Source organism: Dendropsophus ebraccatus, chromosome 1 (genome assembly GCF_027789765.1).
Source record: "Dendropsophus ebraccatus isolate aDenEbr1 chromosome 1, aDenEbr1.pat, whole genome shotgun sequence".
Classification (NCBI taxonomy): domain Eukaryota; kingdom Metazoa; phylum Chordata; class Amphibia; order Anura; family Hylidae; genus Dendropsophus; species Dendropsophus ebraccatus.
In genome coordinates this window covers 80097903-80114875 of record NC_091454.1, presented here as the reverse complement: position 1 = coordinate 80114875, position 16973 = coordinate 80097903, and the positions used below count along the sequence as shown (strand labels likewise).

General features: G+C 39.4%; 1 protein-coding gene across 3 annotated transcripts in view; it reads right to left on the bottom strand.

The window, feature by feature from the left end:
* PTPRQ (protein tyrosine phosphatase receptor type Q) overlaps positions 1-16973 on the bottom strand; it is a 284668-nt gene that overhangs the window by 101426 nt on the left and 166269 nt on the right. For all 3 annotated transcript variants that reach the window (XM_069973994.1, XM_069973980.1, XM_069973987.1), the window contains 2 exons: positions 13107-13376; positions 426-746 (listed from right to left, as the gene is read on the bottom strand). In XM_069973994.1, the coding sequence (XP_069830095.1) occupies positions 426-746; positions 13107-13376 (591 nt within the window). The remainder of the gene's footprint in view (positions 1-425; positions 747-13106; positions 13377-16973) is intronic.

Here is a 16973-nt window from a genome sequence, read left to right as displayed (position 1 = left end):
CCCGCGTCAGACACCAGGAAGCGGCCGGGAACCAGGCACCGGAGTGCCATATGCGGGACCCGCCGCTGGAACCGGGGAGGTGAGTGGATGTCTTTTCCCTCAGCCACCTCTTCCCCGGTCCCAGCGAAAATGTGCCCCCCCCTGCTGGAGTACCCCTTTAAAAGGTAACTTTACAAGTTTGACAACCACCAAGCACTCCAGGTAACGTACAGATTGTTTTTATATACTACCAACTATTCAAAGGTGTCAGCAGAAAATACAAATTCCCTTCAAATTTTTTAGGTACTACGTATTCCTTAAGATAATATAATAAATCCAATAGTTTTTAGTATGTTATTTGTAGTAAGGAACATTTGAGATTTTTGTTTGATTTAGTTAGTGTTTAGTTTGGTTAGTAGATATTTTATAAGGAATTTTTCACTTACGACCAGATAATGTCTGCACATTAATCCATGGTGATGAAGCACCATACCCAGCATTTGTGCTGGCACTAACTTTAAATCTATACCATCTGAATTTTTTCAGGCCATATATTGTCTTCTCAACAGTATTCTCTTGGTACGAGTAGAAGTCCTGGCTGGTCTCAATACATTCACCATGGTTATCAGTGCACTCAGTAGAAAGGAGTTGAACATTGATTTTGTAGTTCTTTAAATAGCCATTTGTGTACTGTGGTCTATTCCATTGCAATGTGACACTTGTGGAGCCAACGTCTAAAATAGTAACATACTGTGGAACACTGGGAACTAAAAAGGAAGATGTTGATAATAAAATATTTGCAACAAAATATACAGAAGTCTGAAAAATAGCGCTGTATTATATTTCAAGAGGCAATTTATCACATCTAAAGAAGATGTGAAAATTCATGTTTAAAAGGAATGTGCCCTCTGCTGTATATCATACTTAGAGCTGCAGATATGGGAAGATAACTAACAGGGAAACAAAACAAACAGTACCTATCCCTTATCTGATGGCTGTTTGTATCAGCCTTTGCATCAGTTTTATTTCTAAAGCCCCTATTACATGGGCCGACTGTGAGGAGCATACGAGCGCTGTCGTTCCTCGCTCACTGCCACCGTCATTACACGCGGTGGCAGGGAGCGGGTGAGTGAGGGAGGGGCCGCGGGGAGCTAAAGGTGGGCTGCCTGGGTGATTGCTAGATCGTCCGGGCAGCCCATAGAGGATAGTGGTTCCATGGGGCGACGGCAGCAAATCGCTGCTATCACAGTCATTTGTCTTTTAACATGGTTGAAAGACAAATAACAGCAGCGATCAGTAGACATGAACTATATCGGCTGATAATTGCCTTCTATTCCACGGGACGATTATCGGCCTAACACGGCCAATAATCGTTCCGAGGAATAGGCACTGAAGATTTTTAAAGGCTGGTCTGAGCTGCAGCATGCACTCCCCTGCATAATTTGCATGATTCATGTACAAAGGAAAATTTTGGAAACTAAACCCTGAACATTTATCATGCAGGCCATGGAGAGGTAGGGAAGGGAGGAGGTGTGCATGCTGCAGATTAGCCCAGCCTCTACAACCCTTGAGCTTAGAAGAAAGCATAATTTCATAACTACAAACAGCCATCAGCTAAGAGACAGGTATAATTTTTTTTTATCTTCCTAGAAGCCATATGCCCACATCTGCACCACTAGGCATGTATAGCTGCCAGATTCCCTTTGAGTAGAGGTTTTCTGCTGCAAAAATGCTACAAATGTATAAAATGTTAGCACATAAATAAACACTGATCTGCTGTACATGTATTTTTTTATTCAAATGTAGGAGAAAAACATAAAGCAGCAACATACGGGGAACTTTGTAGTTTGTAGGAAGACTTACACAGTATACATTGAACCCTTTTTTTATCTGTAAAGAGAACTTGTTATATTAATGCTATATTCGCATACTATAAAATAAAGGCTAAATACGGCCATTTTGAGGTAAAAATACCTATACCTACATAATAATGTGCTCTATTGAAGTCAATGGGAAAACGGACCATAGTGCAAACGGCAAGTAGAATAGCAGTTGTAATTGATTACAACTGTCAAAATAAGCAATATGGTCATTGCTTACAGCTATTTGCAAATACTGCATTTTTTTATTCTGTTCACATTGTTCTATTTTCACTCAAAATTAAAGTCGTATTTAACTTTCATTTTACTGTGTGAACCTACTGTAGTTCAATCTTCACTCCTTATGTTATGTTATGTTCACTCCTTATGTTATGTTATGTTATGGAGAGAGGTGAGCAGATATATATTTTGGGTGTTGATGCAGATGCAAAAGCGTGGGAGCATGGCATGGAGAAGTAGCCAACCTTAGGCCCTGCCTCCATGACGCATGGTTTAGCAAAATAATAGAACAATAACACAATTCACGGGTATGGCAGCAACCCTCATATTATGTGGTTTTCAGTGGTACTAGAAGCTCAATATGAATGAAGGGTGACAGTCCGGGCAAAATAATTTTAAGATATGTTACTGCCCAACAAAAGTTATGAAAATGACTAATAGACACTTATTATAGGAAACACACCTATAGTGCATATTCCTTGCACTTACTACAGCATGGCCTGTTCAGGTCTCTGTAAAGTTGGTGATGTCACATAAACTGCCAATTCCTGCTGCTGCTCCTGTCTTTTCTACCGCTGCAGCAGGTGTCGTCAGTTTATGTGATATGACATCACCAACTTTACAGAGACCTGAACCCGCCATGCTGTAGTAAGTGCAGGGAAAATGCACTATAGGTGTATTTCCCACAATAAGTGTCTATTAGTAAATTTCATAACTTTTTTTGGGCAATAACATATCTTGCCAAGACTTTCCCTTTACGTAAACTAATAAATTATGATCTGTGTCCTTTTTCACAAAGCCTGGCCACATAATAGGTAACTTCTATTCATTGTCCATTTTCTATATGATTCTCTACACTAGGGACACTAGGGCTACTACTGTTATGCCATCCTCGCAGAGGTTGATAAATTGGGTAACACTGAATAATCTGCACCAAGAATATAATATGCTCAGAAGTCTTTATCATATCTTTATAATTTCCATTATTTTTCTATGCAGAAGAATGTTTGCCACTAATAATTACTAATGTGGATTTCCAAACAAACACTCTAATTCTCCATGAAGCAAGTAAAAGCTGACACATAGTTATGCGAATTTTTGCTCGCACACATCATGAGTATTAGATCACCAGCTTGTGGTTTTGGCAGTTAATTGCACGTTTTCCATTTATCTAAACCTTATCTTATACTACTACATAACAGCTGTATTGTTGCTTCTAACACACAGCGACCCTGAAAAAAGCAGCCACTTTTGTCATTAAGTTCAATAGATTGAGGGACATTACTAATAGTACTAGGAATCTAACTGCCGTCAATTATAACTGGAAAAAGTTATCAGACATTATTCATTTTACATAAGAGTTTAAAAGCTGTTTTTTAATCTAATTATTATTAAGTCTAGTGTGCAAGAAAGTACAGGAAATGCATGCCGATTTAAATCCATCACAATAGAAAAGAGATGTGTCAGAAAATCAGATCAGTGGCAGAGCCAGTGAGCCTGGGACTTTAAAGATTTCCATAACTATAGGCTACCAACACTCCCCTAATGCCATACTGCAATTTCCCATCAGTGGAAAGCTCTGACAAAATATTCAAAACAAACGTTCATTAAAATAATTGGGACTGTGTGTAGAATGATGCATTACAGAGAGACTTAACTTGAAATTCCTGGGCCTCAATGGAAAATTTGTAGCATAGCTCTTCAAAGTGATGTATAGTATACATAGGCACTTGTGTGGGTAAAAAAAAAACAATGCCTTTTGATCCATTTTTTTTTTATAATGGAGTCAATGGAAAAATGAATCTAAACTGATGCACACAAATGCATCTGTTTTTTTTTTTTTTTTTCATGAAACGGACAGCAAAAACGCAGTGTGAACCCAGCCTAAATGAATTATAGACAGTGATTAGCGTTGAGCAGACCTGTAAACTGTTCAGGTTTGGCAACATTCACTGAACCCCAACAGTCAGCGCTTGATTCCCAGCGGCTGCAGAATTTGGCATTTTTTTGCTGTTTGCAAAAAAAAAAAAACGGTTGTCATTTGGCCGGCAAATAACATCAGTTATTTAAAAAATGAAGGCCGATATTTGGTCATATTGACCATAAATGGCCAATAATGGGTAGGGACAGAGCTGGTATATCAGAAGGAGAAAAGTTTTCAAAATTAAAATTTTGTAAAAAATATTTAATTTGATGAGCCCTACGAGACTGACTATGTTAGTTGTGAATAGAATACCCTTTTAAACATTACTAGACCTTAACTCCCCCCAGTAGCTATACAAGTGCACTTCAATAGGTAATTGCCCTTATTAGGTAAATATGTGCCTTAGTAGGTTGCTAGGTGTCTCCTCCAATAGGTAGTTGCTTCCCTGTAGGTAGAAAGATGTGCCCCGTAGACAAATAAGTGCCCCCAGTAGGTAGATAGGTGCTGGCAGTAGGTACATACCCCTAGTAGGTACTTGCCTTTCTCTATATAGTCAGGTGCCCCCCAAGGTGAATAGAACCCCTTTCAGAAACAATAAATAATTAAATTAATAAATTAATTAAAACTATATACTTACATCCTCTCTGCTACTTTGCTGATAGGGCCCGCTTCAGATGCTATCAGACAGATGCTAGGGGTATAAAATTAACCATACCTTTAGCTTTGCTGAATACTGTTTGTAAAGTTATGAGGCTTTGTTAACACACCGTCAAAATTACAGTTTTTATTGGACATCCGTCATTTAACGGCAAATAATGTCTATCAATTTAAAACAGTGGTCATTATTAGACAGATATCTGCCGTTATTTTAAAATAATTTTTACCTAATGAGAACATCAATGTGCCTAATGCTGAGTTTACACGAAACGATTACCGTTCGAATTTTTGCAATAACGATCGCATATGAGCCATAATCCTACCGTGTCAACACAGCAAACGATCAAGCGACAAGCGAGAAATCGTTCATTTTGATCTTTCAACATGTTCTCAAATCGTCCGCTAAAAATCTGCAGATTGCTTTATGTAACCAGTCTTTCAAAGATTCACCCTATGTGAAAGATGGGCTTGAAACAATGGCAATAACGATTTTTGTTAAAAATTTTCTAACGATTTTTCTAACAATTCATTCGTCTAAACGCTGATCGTTATAAAAACCAAATTGTTGCTTCAAAATCGTTAAATGATCGATTGGGTGAATTATCGTTTTGTGTAAACGTAGCAAAATTCCTTGGCAGCTAGAGAAATAAACTGGTGTTGCCGAGGAAAAACATGCCTCACCTCTTCTCCTCTGGCCAGAATTAACCACTTTACAAAGAGGCTGTGTTCACACTTGGAGTAATGCAATAAAAATGCAATGTGAATGCATCATTTAAATGCAGTAATCGATCATTTTATTGCAGTGCTCCATCATTTCATTGCATTACTTCATCGCTTCTAAGTAGTAATTAATCTTTTAATTGCCATCCAGCTGTTCTTCATTGTGTTAATGCAATGAAACTCCAATGTGTGTGAACATACCCCTTCCTAGGGCTGGAAGCTGAGCTCCTCTACATCAATCATGCAAGGTGGGGTAGGGGAGGGGGCAGGCATGCTGCTGCGACTCAGCACTATCAGTATGACTTCTCAGATTCCAACACTTTTTTAACTTCACAAACAGCTTACAACAAATCTAAAGTATGGTTAATTTTATCCTCCTAACATCTATCTGCCAGGATCTGCAGCTCTGTACTATTCTTGTATGGAGTTAACTGTATTACTTTAAGTGCAATTCTACTGTGTATTCCTGGAACAGTATGGTGATGTCTGTAAAATTCTAGATTTGAAATGATAGCTGTGAAGTCCCCCAAGATTTTCAGCAAGTTCCATGAAAGTTAAGTAGAGCAAAAGAAAACTAATACCAGTACTTCATTATTAGCAGAAAATTAGCTGATATGTAGATACCAAAATGCCAGACTTCAAAGCTCCCAATAAGTTTTTCAGAGTCCACTTTCACCTGACAAGAAGTGACCTTCCATGATACCCTTTCCTAGTTTGATAAACTGTATGCTGAAACAGGCAGTTTTAAGACGATTACACTATTGAGTTACAGATACAAACAGGATTACTGTTGCTTTAGCATGGAGAATTGGATTTCCATTCTTTGTGAATGACCAAAAACCCCTCATCAGCCCTTCCAAGCACAGCTGGTATTAATTTGGACACATTGCTCCATGTATCCTATACTTGCTGCACAGCTTGTTTTCATTTACTATAGAGGAATCCACCAAGATGAAGTGATCACTGTCAGGTTCAGGAGCACATATCCCCAAAATATTTCATAAATGTTTTATATTTATCTCCTTGATACTAAACCCAATGTCAAGTTAATCATTGATACAGCGTAAACATCTTTCTTTGCAAATGGCAAATATGCAGCGCACATGTAACACATTCCATACAAGAAGATGAAGCTTGCAGTGTGCAGGTCTAATACCATATTATAATATAGGGAATTAACAAATGAAAAAAAAATGAACAACTTAGATACAGTATGTGACGCAAATCTGGAATACGACAAATCCTCAGATGCAAATGGAAACTATGCCAAAAAAAAAAAGTGTTTGGGTGGGTTCACACTACGGAATCCAAGTGGATAAGTTCCAGCTGATTCCGTCTGCTCTTTCAATAGGTGGTAGAAATGGCCCGGCCGTAGAGTGACAGAATCTGCCGGAACTTATGCTTGTGGATTCCGTAGTGTGAACCCACACTCAGGGGGTGAAACCACTTTCTCTGTTCTCCCTCAATAAATGTGCAATGTTGCTGATAATCCAACCAACACTTAACGGTTATTGGGGGAGAATGAGGGGTCTGGTTTCCACAGTGTTCAGACAATCCAAACTCACTGTACTCTGAAATCAGAAAACAGTTGTGCCCAAGAGTAGTCTGGGTGCCATATTACAGCTCTGTACGAAGTTGTACAAACTCTTTACACGTTCATGTGCTTGAGTTTCCTGTCTGTATAAAGTATGTTTTGCTTTATTTATTTTCATGTTTAAGATGAACCCAGGCCAAAAATATGGTGTGAACATGAACTTATGACAGATACACATTTACTGTTCAGAACAAATGGCATTTTCTAAAATGGAATTACGCCAGAAAAACATATGCATTGCTAATTGTATAAACTCTCCGAATGACGGAGCTGTAAATTTCAACTTAAAACTTAAAAAAAAAGTTGTGTGTGAACTCTATATGTATGGTATCAAGTTAAATGGAGGAGTCCAACCAAATATGAAAACCCTCAATTTAAAGCTGCTTTAATTGAAACTCCACTTCAGTCTGGCATCTGGTTGCAAATTGCAGATTGCTTTGACCATTGCTTCCCAGTTCACTCAATAATCTCAAGCATAAGGCAGCTATAATGTAAAGGTCACGCAACAATACCTCTAATGTTATTATGTTACTTCTCTTCTGTCAGAGCAGTATAACTGCACATGTTTGACAATTACATTAAACTCATCAATGATAGTATGGTGCTAGTTTCAGTTATCAGATAACCATAACATGTGGCAAGGATATTGAATGCTGCTGCCATCATAAACACTGGATTACAGGATTATAAATTGTCTCTTTCTCTGGAGCATTGTAGAGAAGAGCATTCAGTTGTCACCACGTATTCACAAAAAGAGCAAAGGCATTCGCTTTTTCTATTTAAAAAGACATCCGTTATTGACACAATTTAATAGATTTTAATGCAATTTATTGAAGTCAATGGGATGATGGACATCCAATGCACACAGTGTATTAAATTGTCTTTTGCAAACAGTGGATGTAATTTTTTAGTTGTTCACACACAGTTTTTCTTTTTTCACTGTCCTTTCTCAGTTTCTACTATTAAATTCAATTTACTTTTCAATTAAAGACACATCCAAAGGCCTCTAAACTAGAATAATATATCAACACCCATCATTGTACTGACGGACAGCCAAACAGCGAAATGACATGTCATGTGCCATAGTCTATAGCAGTGGTCCTTAACTGCAGATCGCAGAGGCCAGCTGTCCGGATCCCTGCTCCACTCTAAACAGTAACTATGGGTGCTCGTAGCGAGGACTCATAGTTAGCGTGCAGCAGCTCTGACAGAGAGGGAGCCATTAACTCCCTTCCTGTCAGCAACTCTTGTGGTCGCAGTGGTCACAAGAGGCCGCTCTCTGTGTTTGGTGTCAGCGCTTGAGTGACGTCACTGGAGTGCCGGCACCAGGACAAGAGGAGAGCGGCTTCTTGTGACCACTGCAGTGCGACCACAAGTGCGAAGAGAAGAGGAGACGCCCGGACCAGGTGAGTATAAGTGTTTTTCTTTATGTTATATGCTATATGGCAGCGGGAGCACAGGGGGGCTATATACTACTTGGGAGAACATAGGAGGGCGATATACTATTGTGGGAGCGCACATGAGAAAAAATGCCAGTTTTCCCACTAATAAGCATCAATTCTGTATGTAAATAGACAAAGTTTGTGAAAAATTAACAAAACAACAAGTTTACTACTGATGTTCAGCTCAGACCTTCACCTAACAATAGACCCCGTTAAGTGGACTTTCACTAAAAGTTGTTGGGTACCTCTGGTCTATAGTCTATAATATTTTTTTGGGCCTGTCAGTGTAATAAGCATAAACATTTGCAATCTTAAATACATCTGCCATTACAGCTACTACACTGCATACAGAGTCCTCTGCAATTACACTCCTGCTGACAACCCATTTAAATTGCATATATATATATATATATATATATATATATGTGTATATATATATATATATATATATATATATATATATATATATATATGCAAATGCTTATAAATCTAATATTTATCTCCTATTCTATGGTGACAACTGGAACACCGCTGCTAACTACATTTACATAGTGTATGAATAATTTTAACCTTATCTAGTATAAATGACTGTGTGTAATGATTTTGTGTTTAGTGTCAGAGAATGACTTTAATGATATCTGAAATCAGTCTTGTATTTTAGTACCTTTAATAAAGGGGTATTCAAATCTTAACTAATGTTGTTAAAGGGAATGTATCATCAGGAATACAGTGACAGTTGACACTAGTATATAGATAACAGAGGAATACACAGTAGCTGTTCCTCACAATTCGGCATCCCTCTCCTTGTAGAATGACCTTTGTAAAGGTCACTGAGCACTCACAGAAGTCTTTATTAATTACATTATGTAACAGGTCCTGTCTATCGTGTCTTATGGTCAATGAGTCTTTCTGTAATGCAATGATCTAAATACTGCTAAAAAAGCTCAAGCAAGATTTTTATTTATTTTTTCATAAAAACAAGAAACAGATAAAAAAAAAAGATACTTGTTTCAATATCTGCCTCTGAATGTATTTGCAAAAATATTTAACTTGGTGTTTAACCCCTTAAGGACAGAGCCTAAAACTACCTTAAATTTAGCCTTTTCATTTTTTTTTTCCTCTTTGCCTTCTAAAAGTTGTAACTCTTTTATTTTTCCATCTACAGGGCCATAAAAAGGCAAAATGCAGTTTATATAGCTTTTCTAATGTGTTGCTATTTTTTAACAGTAACATTTTATTTTTGAAAATAGGTGTATAATAAATAATAACATTTTCATCATTTTTTCTGCCATGATCTCTAGTTTTTATTATTATCATATTTGTTTAGATGTTTTAGTACTGATTACTTTTTATTATTATATTTTTTGTTTAAAATGTAATAAAAAATCTTGTTTACTCTATCCATGCGGGAACAATATTGTTTTATTTTAATAGAGTGGGCAATTACGCATGCTACGATAAATAATATGGCTAATTATTTATTTTATTATTTTTATGTGTTTTATTTATAAGGCTACGTGCACACGGAGCAAAAGTGGTGGAATTCTGTGGCGGAATGCCACCAGCCTCCCTGTCATAATGACAATCTATGGGCGGCTCGCGCGTCACCTCTCTCCGCGCTAAAGAATGAGCATGTTTATTCTTTAGCGCGGAGAGAGAAGTGCCAGAGCCTTCCATAGACTGTCATTATGACAGGAAGGCGGCACTCCACGGCAGAGAATTCCGCTGCAGAATTTTGCCCTTTTGCTTCGTGTGCACGTAGCCTAAACTGGGAAAAGGGTGTGATTTCAACTTTTATTGGGGGAGGGGATATGTCATGTTTTTTAAAACTTAAAAAAAAAAAATTATTTTACACCCCTTGGGGACTATTACCTAGGTTACCATTACCTAGATTTACTATATTACATGCACTGATCAATGCTATGCCATAGCATAGCATAGATCAGTGTAATCTGCGATCAATACATAGAGCCTGCCTGTGCAATGATCGTCGAGCTGCCTACACAGAGGAAGGTAAAGGACCTCTTGCAGTCAGTTAGATTGACAGTGACAGGTGGATGACTGTGTGATCACAATCGCCGGTCCTCACGCTCTGTGAAGAGAGCTCAGCTGAGCCACTGGACCTATTGGCATACTAGGAAGTCATGGGTCCTTAAGTGACAGGCTCCCATGACGCATTGGTATGGCATGGGTCCTTAAAGGGTTAACTGTATTATAAGTTCTAAGACTAGCAGGTACAGGTAGCACTGCCAACACAATTGTTGAGGCGTTTAATGAGCTCTGTAAGCAAGCTCTCTTACCACATAGGTACAGACGTCTGATACAACCTTTAGAACTGAAATAATAGGGGACTTTCTTTGATATTAGCAGAGCAATGAACAATCTGACAAAGTCAAACAAAAATCTGTTGAAGCTTTGTGAAGGGTTGCAACAAAAAAATACCCTGTATACAACCTTAAACAATCAATTAATAATGAGGTCTTATCTGAGTTGTAATATAACCTAACATTTATGCTTCATATATGAAGAGATTTTGGACAATTTGAACATCTGAACCACAGTATTAAAAAAAAGTAATAATAATAATAAATAAAAAAACATTAAAAAATGACAAGTAACCTTAGTGTGGAATGTTAAGGCCAGACACTGTGTAGGGAGACAGTGAAGCTAATTTGATTTCACCTTACGTCAAAAATAAATGTACTGTCAATGACTCAGTGCTGGATCTGTAACCATGACTAATGCCACAGGACCATTAATAAGAGGCTGACAACAGCTACAGAACTATTTCCAACTTCAAATGAGAATCACTGATTTACACACTCATCCCAAAATTATTCAAAGTTTACGTGCACCAAAAAGTTTTATTAGTGTTGAGTTTTCTCAGCTCTGCTAGTGTTACAGCACGTCCCCAGCTCTTAACCAATGTTCACACATCCCTGAAATAATACAGACTGCATGGGAAAAATATAGTTGGGTTTACCATCGCATTGTCTTTAGCTGTTTCTATTGAAAACCACAATCTCATTTTTTACATGTGGTTTTACATGCAGTTCTCTAAATGCAACACTAATGTATATAAGGAAAAGACTTCACAAAATTGCACTGTGCAACTACATTTCTTGTAACATGTAACTACTGATTCATACTGAGTTTGGGCATTACACGTTAAGGCTTTGTTCACACAACAAAAGTTCAGTGGGAATTACGTTACAACGGCCGTGATTCCCACGGAACTTACATAGTGCTGCCTTCTGAGGGAATTCCGGCCAGAGTGTATACACATAGGGGGAGATTTATGAAAAGGTGTAAAGATTCACCTGGTGTAAACTGCCCACAGCAACCAATCACAGCTCAGCTTTCAGCTCTGGTAAAATATAAGAGGATTGGTTGTTGTGGGCAGTTTACACCAGGTGTATATTTACACCCTTTCATAAATCACCCCCACAGTATACACTCCGGGATCCCTAGTGGCGCTGTAATAAACTGACATGTCAGTTTTCTGTGGCCGCTATTTCCATAGTGTGTCAGTGCACACTATGAAGCGAGTGGCTCCGGCGGCTCGCTCCATTGTGTGCAGTGGGGAGTTCTGATGCGGGTGCGCACTGATGCACCCGCACCAGAACATAGCCGTGCTAAAGATCATCTGTCCGGAACTGCAGTACCAACCGGGAGGATCTTTTCAGAGACCGGCCGGATCATGGAACGGCCGGTCTCATACGTAGTGTGAACATAGCCTAAGAATGTATGCAACAAATATATGCAGCTATAGGCCTACATATACTGTAAATATACCTGAGAAGCAACACTATGGTGGTCAATGTCAGCTTTGTCTAGTATTGCAGCCCAGTTTATTTGAATAAGGATACCTTGCAATACCAGACGATACCCCTAAACAAGGTGTTTCAAGTGGAAACTTTTTTAGGTATATATTTTACATGAAAATCTTTAGCAGCTACACATTTTAAAGGGTCTCTGTCCTAAAATGTTCCCATCTCATTAGGTGATAATAAGTTATTAGTGGGGTCTGACTGCTGGAAACACCACTGACCCCATGAATGGACAATTCTAACCTGCTGATGGCTTCTAATTGCACATAAAGAACTGAGGATGAATGTAAGTCTTGTAACTTCCTCCTCTGTACTGTTTCTGTGCAGTCTGTAGTTTAATACTGTGTCTAGTAAGGCCGTTTGGAGTAATGGGGGCAGGGTTACCACCCCCCAAAGCACTGATCAGGCCCAACCCAGCTGGGGGGCTTCCCGGGGGCAGATAGATGCTCTGGGGCTGATAGCTCCAACCCCAGTGCTTCAAACGGCCTTACTAGATAATGGATTAAACTACCAACTGCACAGAAAGATGCAAAGGATGAAGGTAAGTGACTTACCTTCATCCTCAGTGCTCTGTGCACAATAGGGACATATGAGCAGGTTAAATTCATCTAATCTGTTGATATTTTCCCTTTAATTGCTCCCAGCCCTGAACTTGGAAATGTTCACCAGCCTCATAAATAATGAATGGAGCCGTAGTTGCACATGCACAATAAACATTGTTCATTCTAGGCTATAATTAAATCCCCATTCTCGCAATATGTGGGGGTCCCAGCAGTGGGGCTGCCACTGATCTACTATCTATCGTGTGGATAGGGTTTAGCATAAAAAACATCCAAAGAAGGGTTAAATAGATTCACATACCTTCTTCAAACTTAGTAGTTGCATTACATACTTGCTCTATGCCTTCTCCTGCTGAATTCGCAGCTTTAACAGTGAAGGAATAAGTAGTATTGGAAAACAGATCTCTGAAGGTGTACACAGTATCAGTAGGCAAGAGTGAGGTATTGACACTTTGAAATATTAGGATATAATGTGTTATTATTCCATTTGGACGTAATGGTGGATCCCACTGGACGAGTATAGACTGCCAGCTTGTTGCTACACAGTGAATATTCTGAACTGAATCCGGAGCTTTAAATGGAAAAATATAATATAATAAAAATATAAACAATAGATCCAGAATCATAAATAAAAAGTATAATCATTAAACATCATAAAATAGAATATAAAAATACACAGTATGCACCTATCTATTGTTCTCTTGCTTCACTTTGCTGCACATTAGGTAAACATGAGTGCCAGAAATAAGTATTTACATTTAAAGCTATACAAATGAGGGGCAACCCCCCCCCCCCCCCCCCCCCCAAACTACAGGTAACATACCTTCTTGGAGGGATTCTGGCTTAGCATATAATCCCCAGTCTTGTTTCAAAGCTCTTTATGGGTTGATCATTGATTTGAAGGAAGGTAGCAGTGAATAGCAGCTTTTTTTTTTCTTTATGAGGAGAGCTATTTAACTTTTTTTCCCACAAGGCATAGCAAGACAAAAATCTGTTTGGCAGCCTCCTCAGGGAGACACACTGCCCCCTAAATCCCAAGCTATAATGCTATAACATTAATTTTGTAAGCCATACAAAGGTAGCTTGAGCCATTTCTGATTTGGAAGAGGGGCATTTCGGCCTACTTAAAGGGAACCATTCACCCCGTGGCCCCCGTTAGAAACAGACAAACAGTTACATAAAGGTCAATATACTTACCATATCGCTCCCGGTCCCGTCCCGGATCTCGTTGTTGACACGGAGAAATCGCCGATTCTTCTTCTCGCGCCCATTATGGTAATGAGCGCCACCGGCCCGAAGTCCAGCCTTCTCCCCGCCTCCGACACTTGATTGACGCCGGGTCTTCTTCCTCCTCGTCTTCTTTCTTCTCGCCAGATCCCGCGCAGGCGCCGTGACGGTCGTTTTCGGCGCATGCGCAGTTCACAATTGAAGCCGCTCCACAGCTGCAATGTTTACTGCGCGTGCGCCGATTGTCAGAGCTGAAGTGACGTGTTGGACTTCGCGCATGCGCGGTACACAGGAACGTCACAAGCACGTATCCTGTTTACCGCGCAGGCGCAGAAGAGATGACGAGACCTTCGCAACGGCGCCTGCGCGGGAATTCGTGAGGAGACTGAAGACTGAAGACGTCAATCAAGTTCCAGGAGGCGTGGGTGGGCGGCGACGAGAAGAGGACCTCATGAATAAGTTGGACTCGTCCGTCGTTTCCTATGGACGTTGGACTCATCTCAGCTCATTACCATAATGGGCGGGAGAAGAAGAATCGGCGATTTCTCCGTGTCAACAACGAGATCCGGGACGGGACCGGGTGCGATATGGTAAGTATATTGACCTTTATGTAACTGTTTGTCTGTTTCTAACGGGGGCCACGGGGTGAATGGTTCCCTTTAAGCACTAGGTTGGAGTGTAATAGCTAACTATGCACTCAGACTTGCTTGACCCATGAGCCTACAATAGTCAAATAAACTCATGGAAAATGACACCTTATGGCTATGTTCCCACTATGTCTTCTTATAGCTGTTTAATGTCCATCTTTTGGAAAATTTTAAAATGGTGGGCGTTATTGTGCAAAATGGATTATTTCAAAATGACGGACGTAATTGTGCAAATATTGTCCATTATGTAACAACAGCTGTTATTTAGCCTCAAAATGACGTCCAAAAAGAGGCATAGTGGGAACACAGCGTTTACAAGTCTTCCTATAATGATTATGATTATTAATAAAGGCCGTTGTTTTAAAACAATAGCAAATATATGTTATTAAATGACGGCCATTCACTAAATTTCAGCAGTGTGAGAACAGAGCCTTTCTGAGTTTTCAATCCACACCTGGTTTCGGTTGAAAAATACTGACCAAAATACAGAGCAAAAATAATGTATGGGTAGTGTTTCTCCACCTGCTTTGAATAATACTTTATAAAATGTAAAAACAATAAATATATATTTTAAAAATACTGAGTGGGAATAAAGTCTGAAGCTGCAGCCAGGGTTAGTGCTGTGTTTTTCTTTGCAGCAGGCTAGATTGGGACGTCCTGCTTCATGCAGTGGTAAGTCCAGATGCAGCCTGTGAATCACCAGTGCCAGTGGCCATGGCTAACACTAGCAATCTACCAATAATTGTGCAATGCACAACTGAACTTGCCACTGCTTAAAACAACAAGTCCCAATCCAGTTTGCAAATATCATTAACCCTTTGAGGACCAGGCCCAAAATGACCCAGTGGACCGCGCAAATTTTGATCTTTGCGCTTTCATTTTTCCCTCCTCCCCTTCTAAGAGCTCTAGCACTTTCAGTTTTCTATTTACAAGGCCATGTAATGGCTTGTTTGTTACAGGAATAGTTGTACTTTGTAATGGCTTCTTTCATTTTACCATAACATGTATGACGGAATCCCAAATATATTATTTATGAAGATATAAATAGGTGAAATCGTAAACAAGAATGCAATATGGTAACGTTTGGGGGGTTCCTGTGTCTACGTAATGCACTATATGGTAAAAGCAACATGATACTATTAGTCTATAGGTCAGTCCGAACACAACCATATGCAGGTTACACAGATTCTCTAATGTTATATATATTTTTTTAACGAAATCCTTTTTTTGGCAAATAAATATTAATAAAATGGGCCTATTGTGACGCTTATAACAGTTTCATTTTTTCACCTATGGGGCTGTATGGGGTGTCATTTTTTCCGCCATGATCTCAAATTTTTATTAATTCCATATTTGTGAAGATCGGACGTTTTGATCACTTTTTTTTTTTTTTTTTTTTTTTTATATATATAATGTAACATAAAATCGGTAATCGGCACACCCCTCTTTTTGTCTATGCCGTTCACCGATCGCAATGACGCTTATTATATTTTAATAGATCGGACAATTACGCACGCTACGGTATATTATATGTTTATTTATTTATTTTTATATGTTTAATTTATATAATGGGAAAGGGGGGTGATTTAAACTTTTATTGTTGGAGGGGTTTTGGGGTAGTGTGTTAGTGATTTTTAACTTTTTTTTTTTACACATTTTAAGTCCCTTTGGGATTTTTACACTGATCATTGCTATGCCATAGGCATAGCATTGATCAGTGTTATCGGCGCTCTGCTCATTGAGCCTGCCTGTGCAGGCTCAGTGACCAGAGCGCCGATCACACTGCGCAGAGGCAGGTAAGAGACCTCCGGCGGTCCGTTTTAACGACCGGGGTCCCGATCGGTAAGTGACAGGGGACTCCCCCTGTCACTTACACTTAAACACCGTGGCCGCGGCGTTTAAGGAGTTAATGTCACGCTGCAGCGCAATCGCTGCAGCGCGATCGCTGCAGCGTGTCATTAACGGTGAGGTGCTGGCTGCTGATTGCAGCCGGCCCCCACCTGCTAAGAAGCGCGCTTCGCTCCGGAGCGCGCTTTATAGCTCTGGGCGTACCGGTACGTCCAGGGTCGTCTGGGGACAGACTTCCAGAACATACCGATACGTCCTAGGTCGCCTAGGGGTTAAGGCAGTGCTAGCCATGGCCACTAGTGATGCATGTAAGAGAAGCCAAAGGGATTCATTAGAATATTAACAATAAGAATTTACATTTTGTGCATTTAAATATGTAATACTGACAATAAAGTTATGTTTATTTGAACTAGTGACATTTATCTATCATCCAATTCTCCAATCCT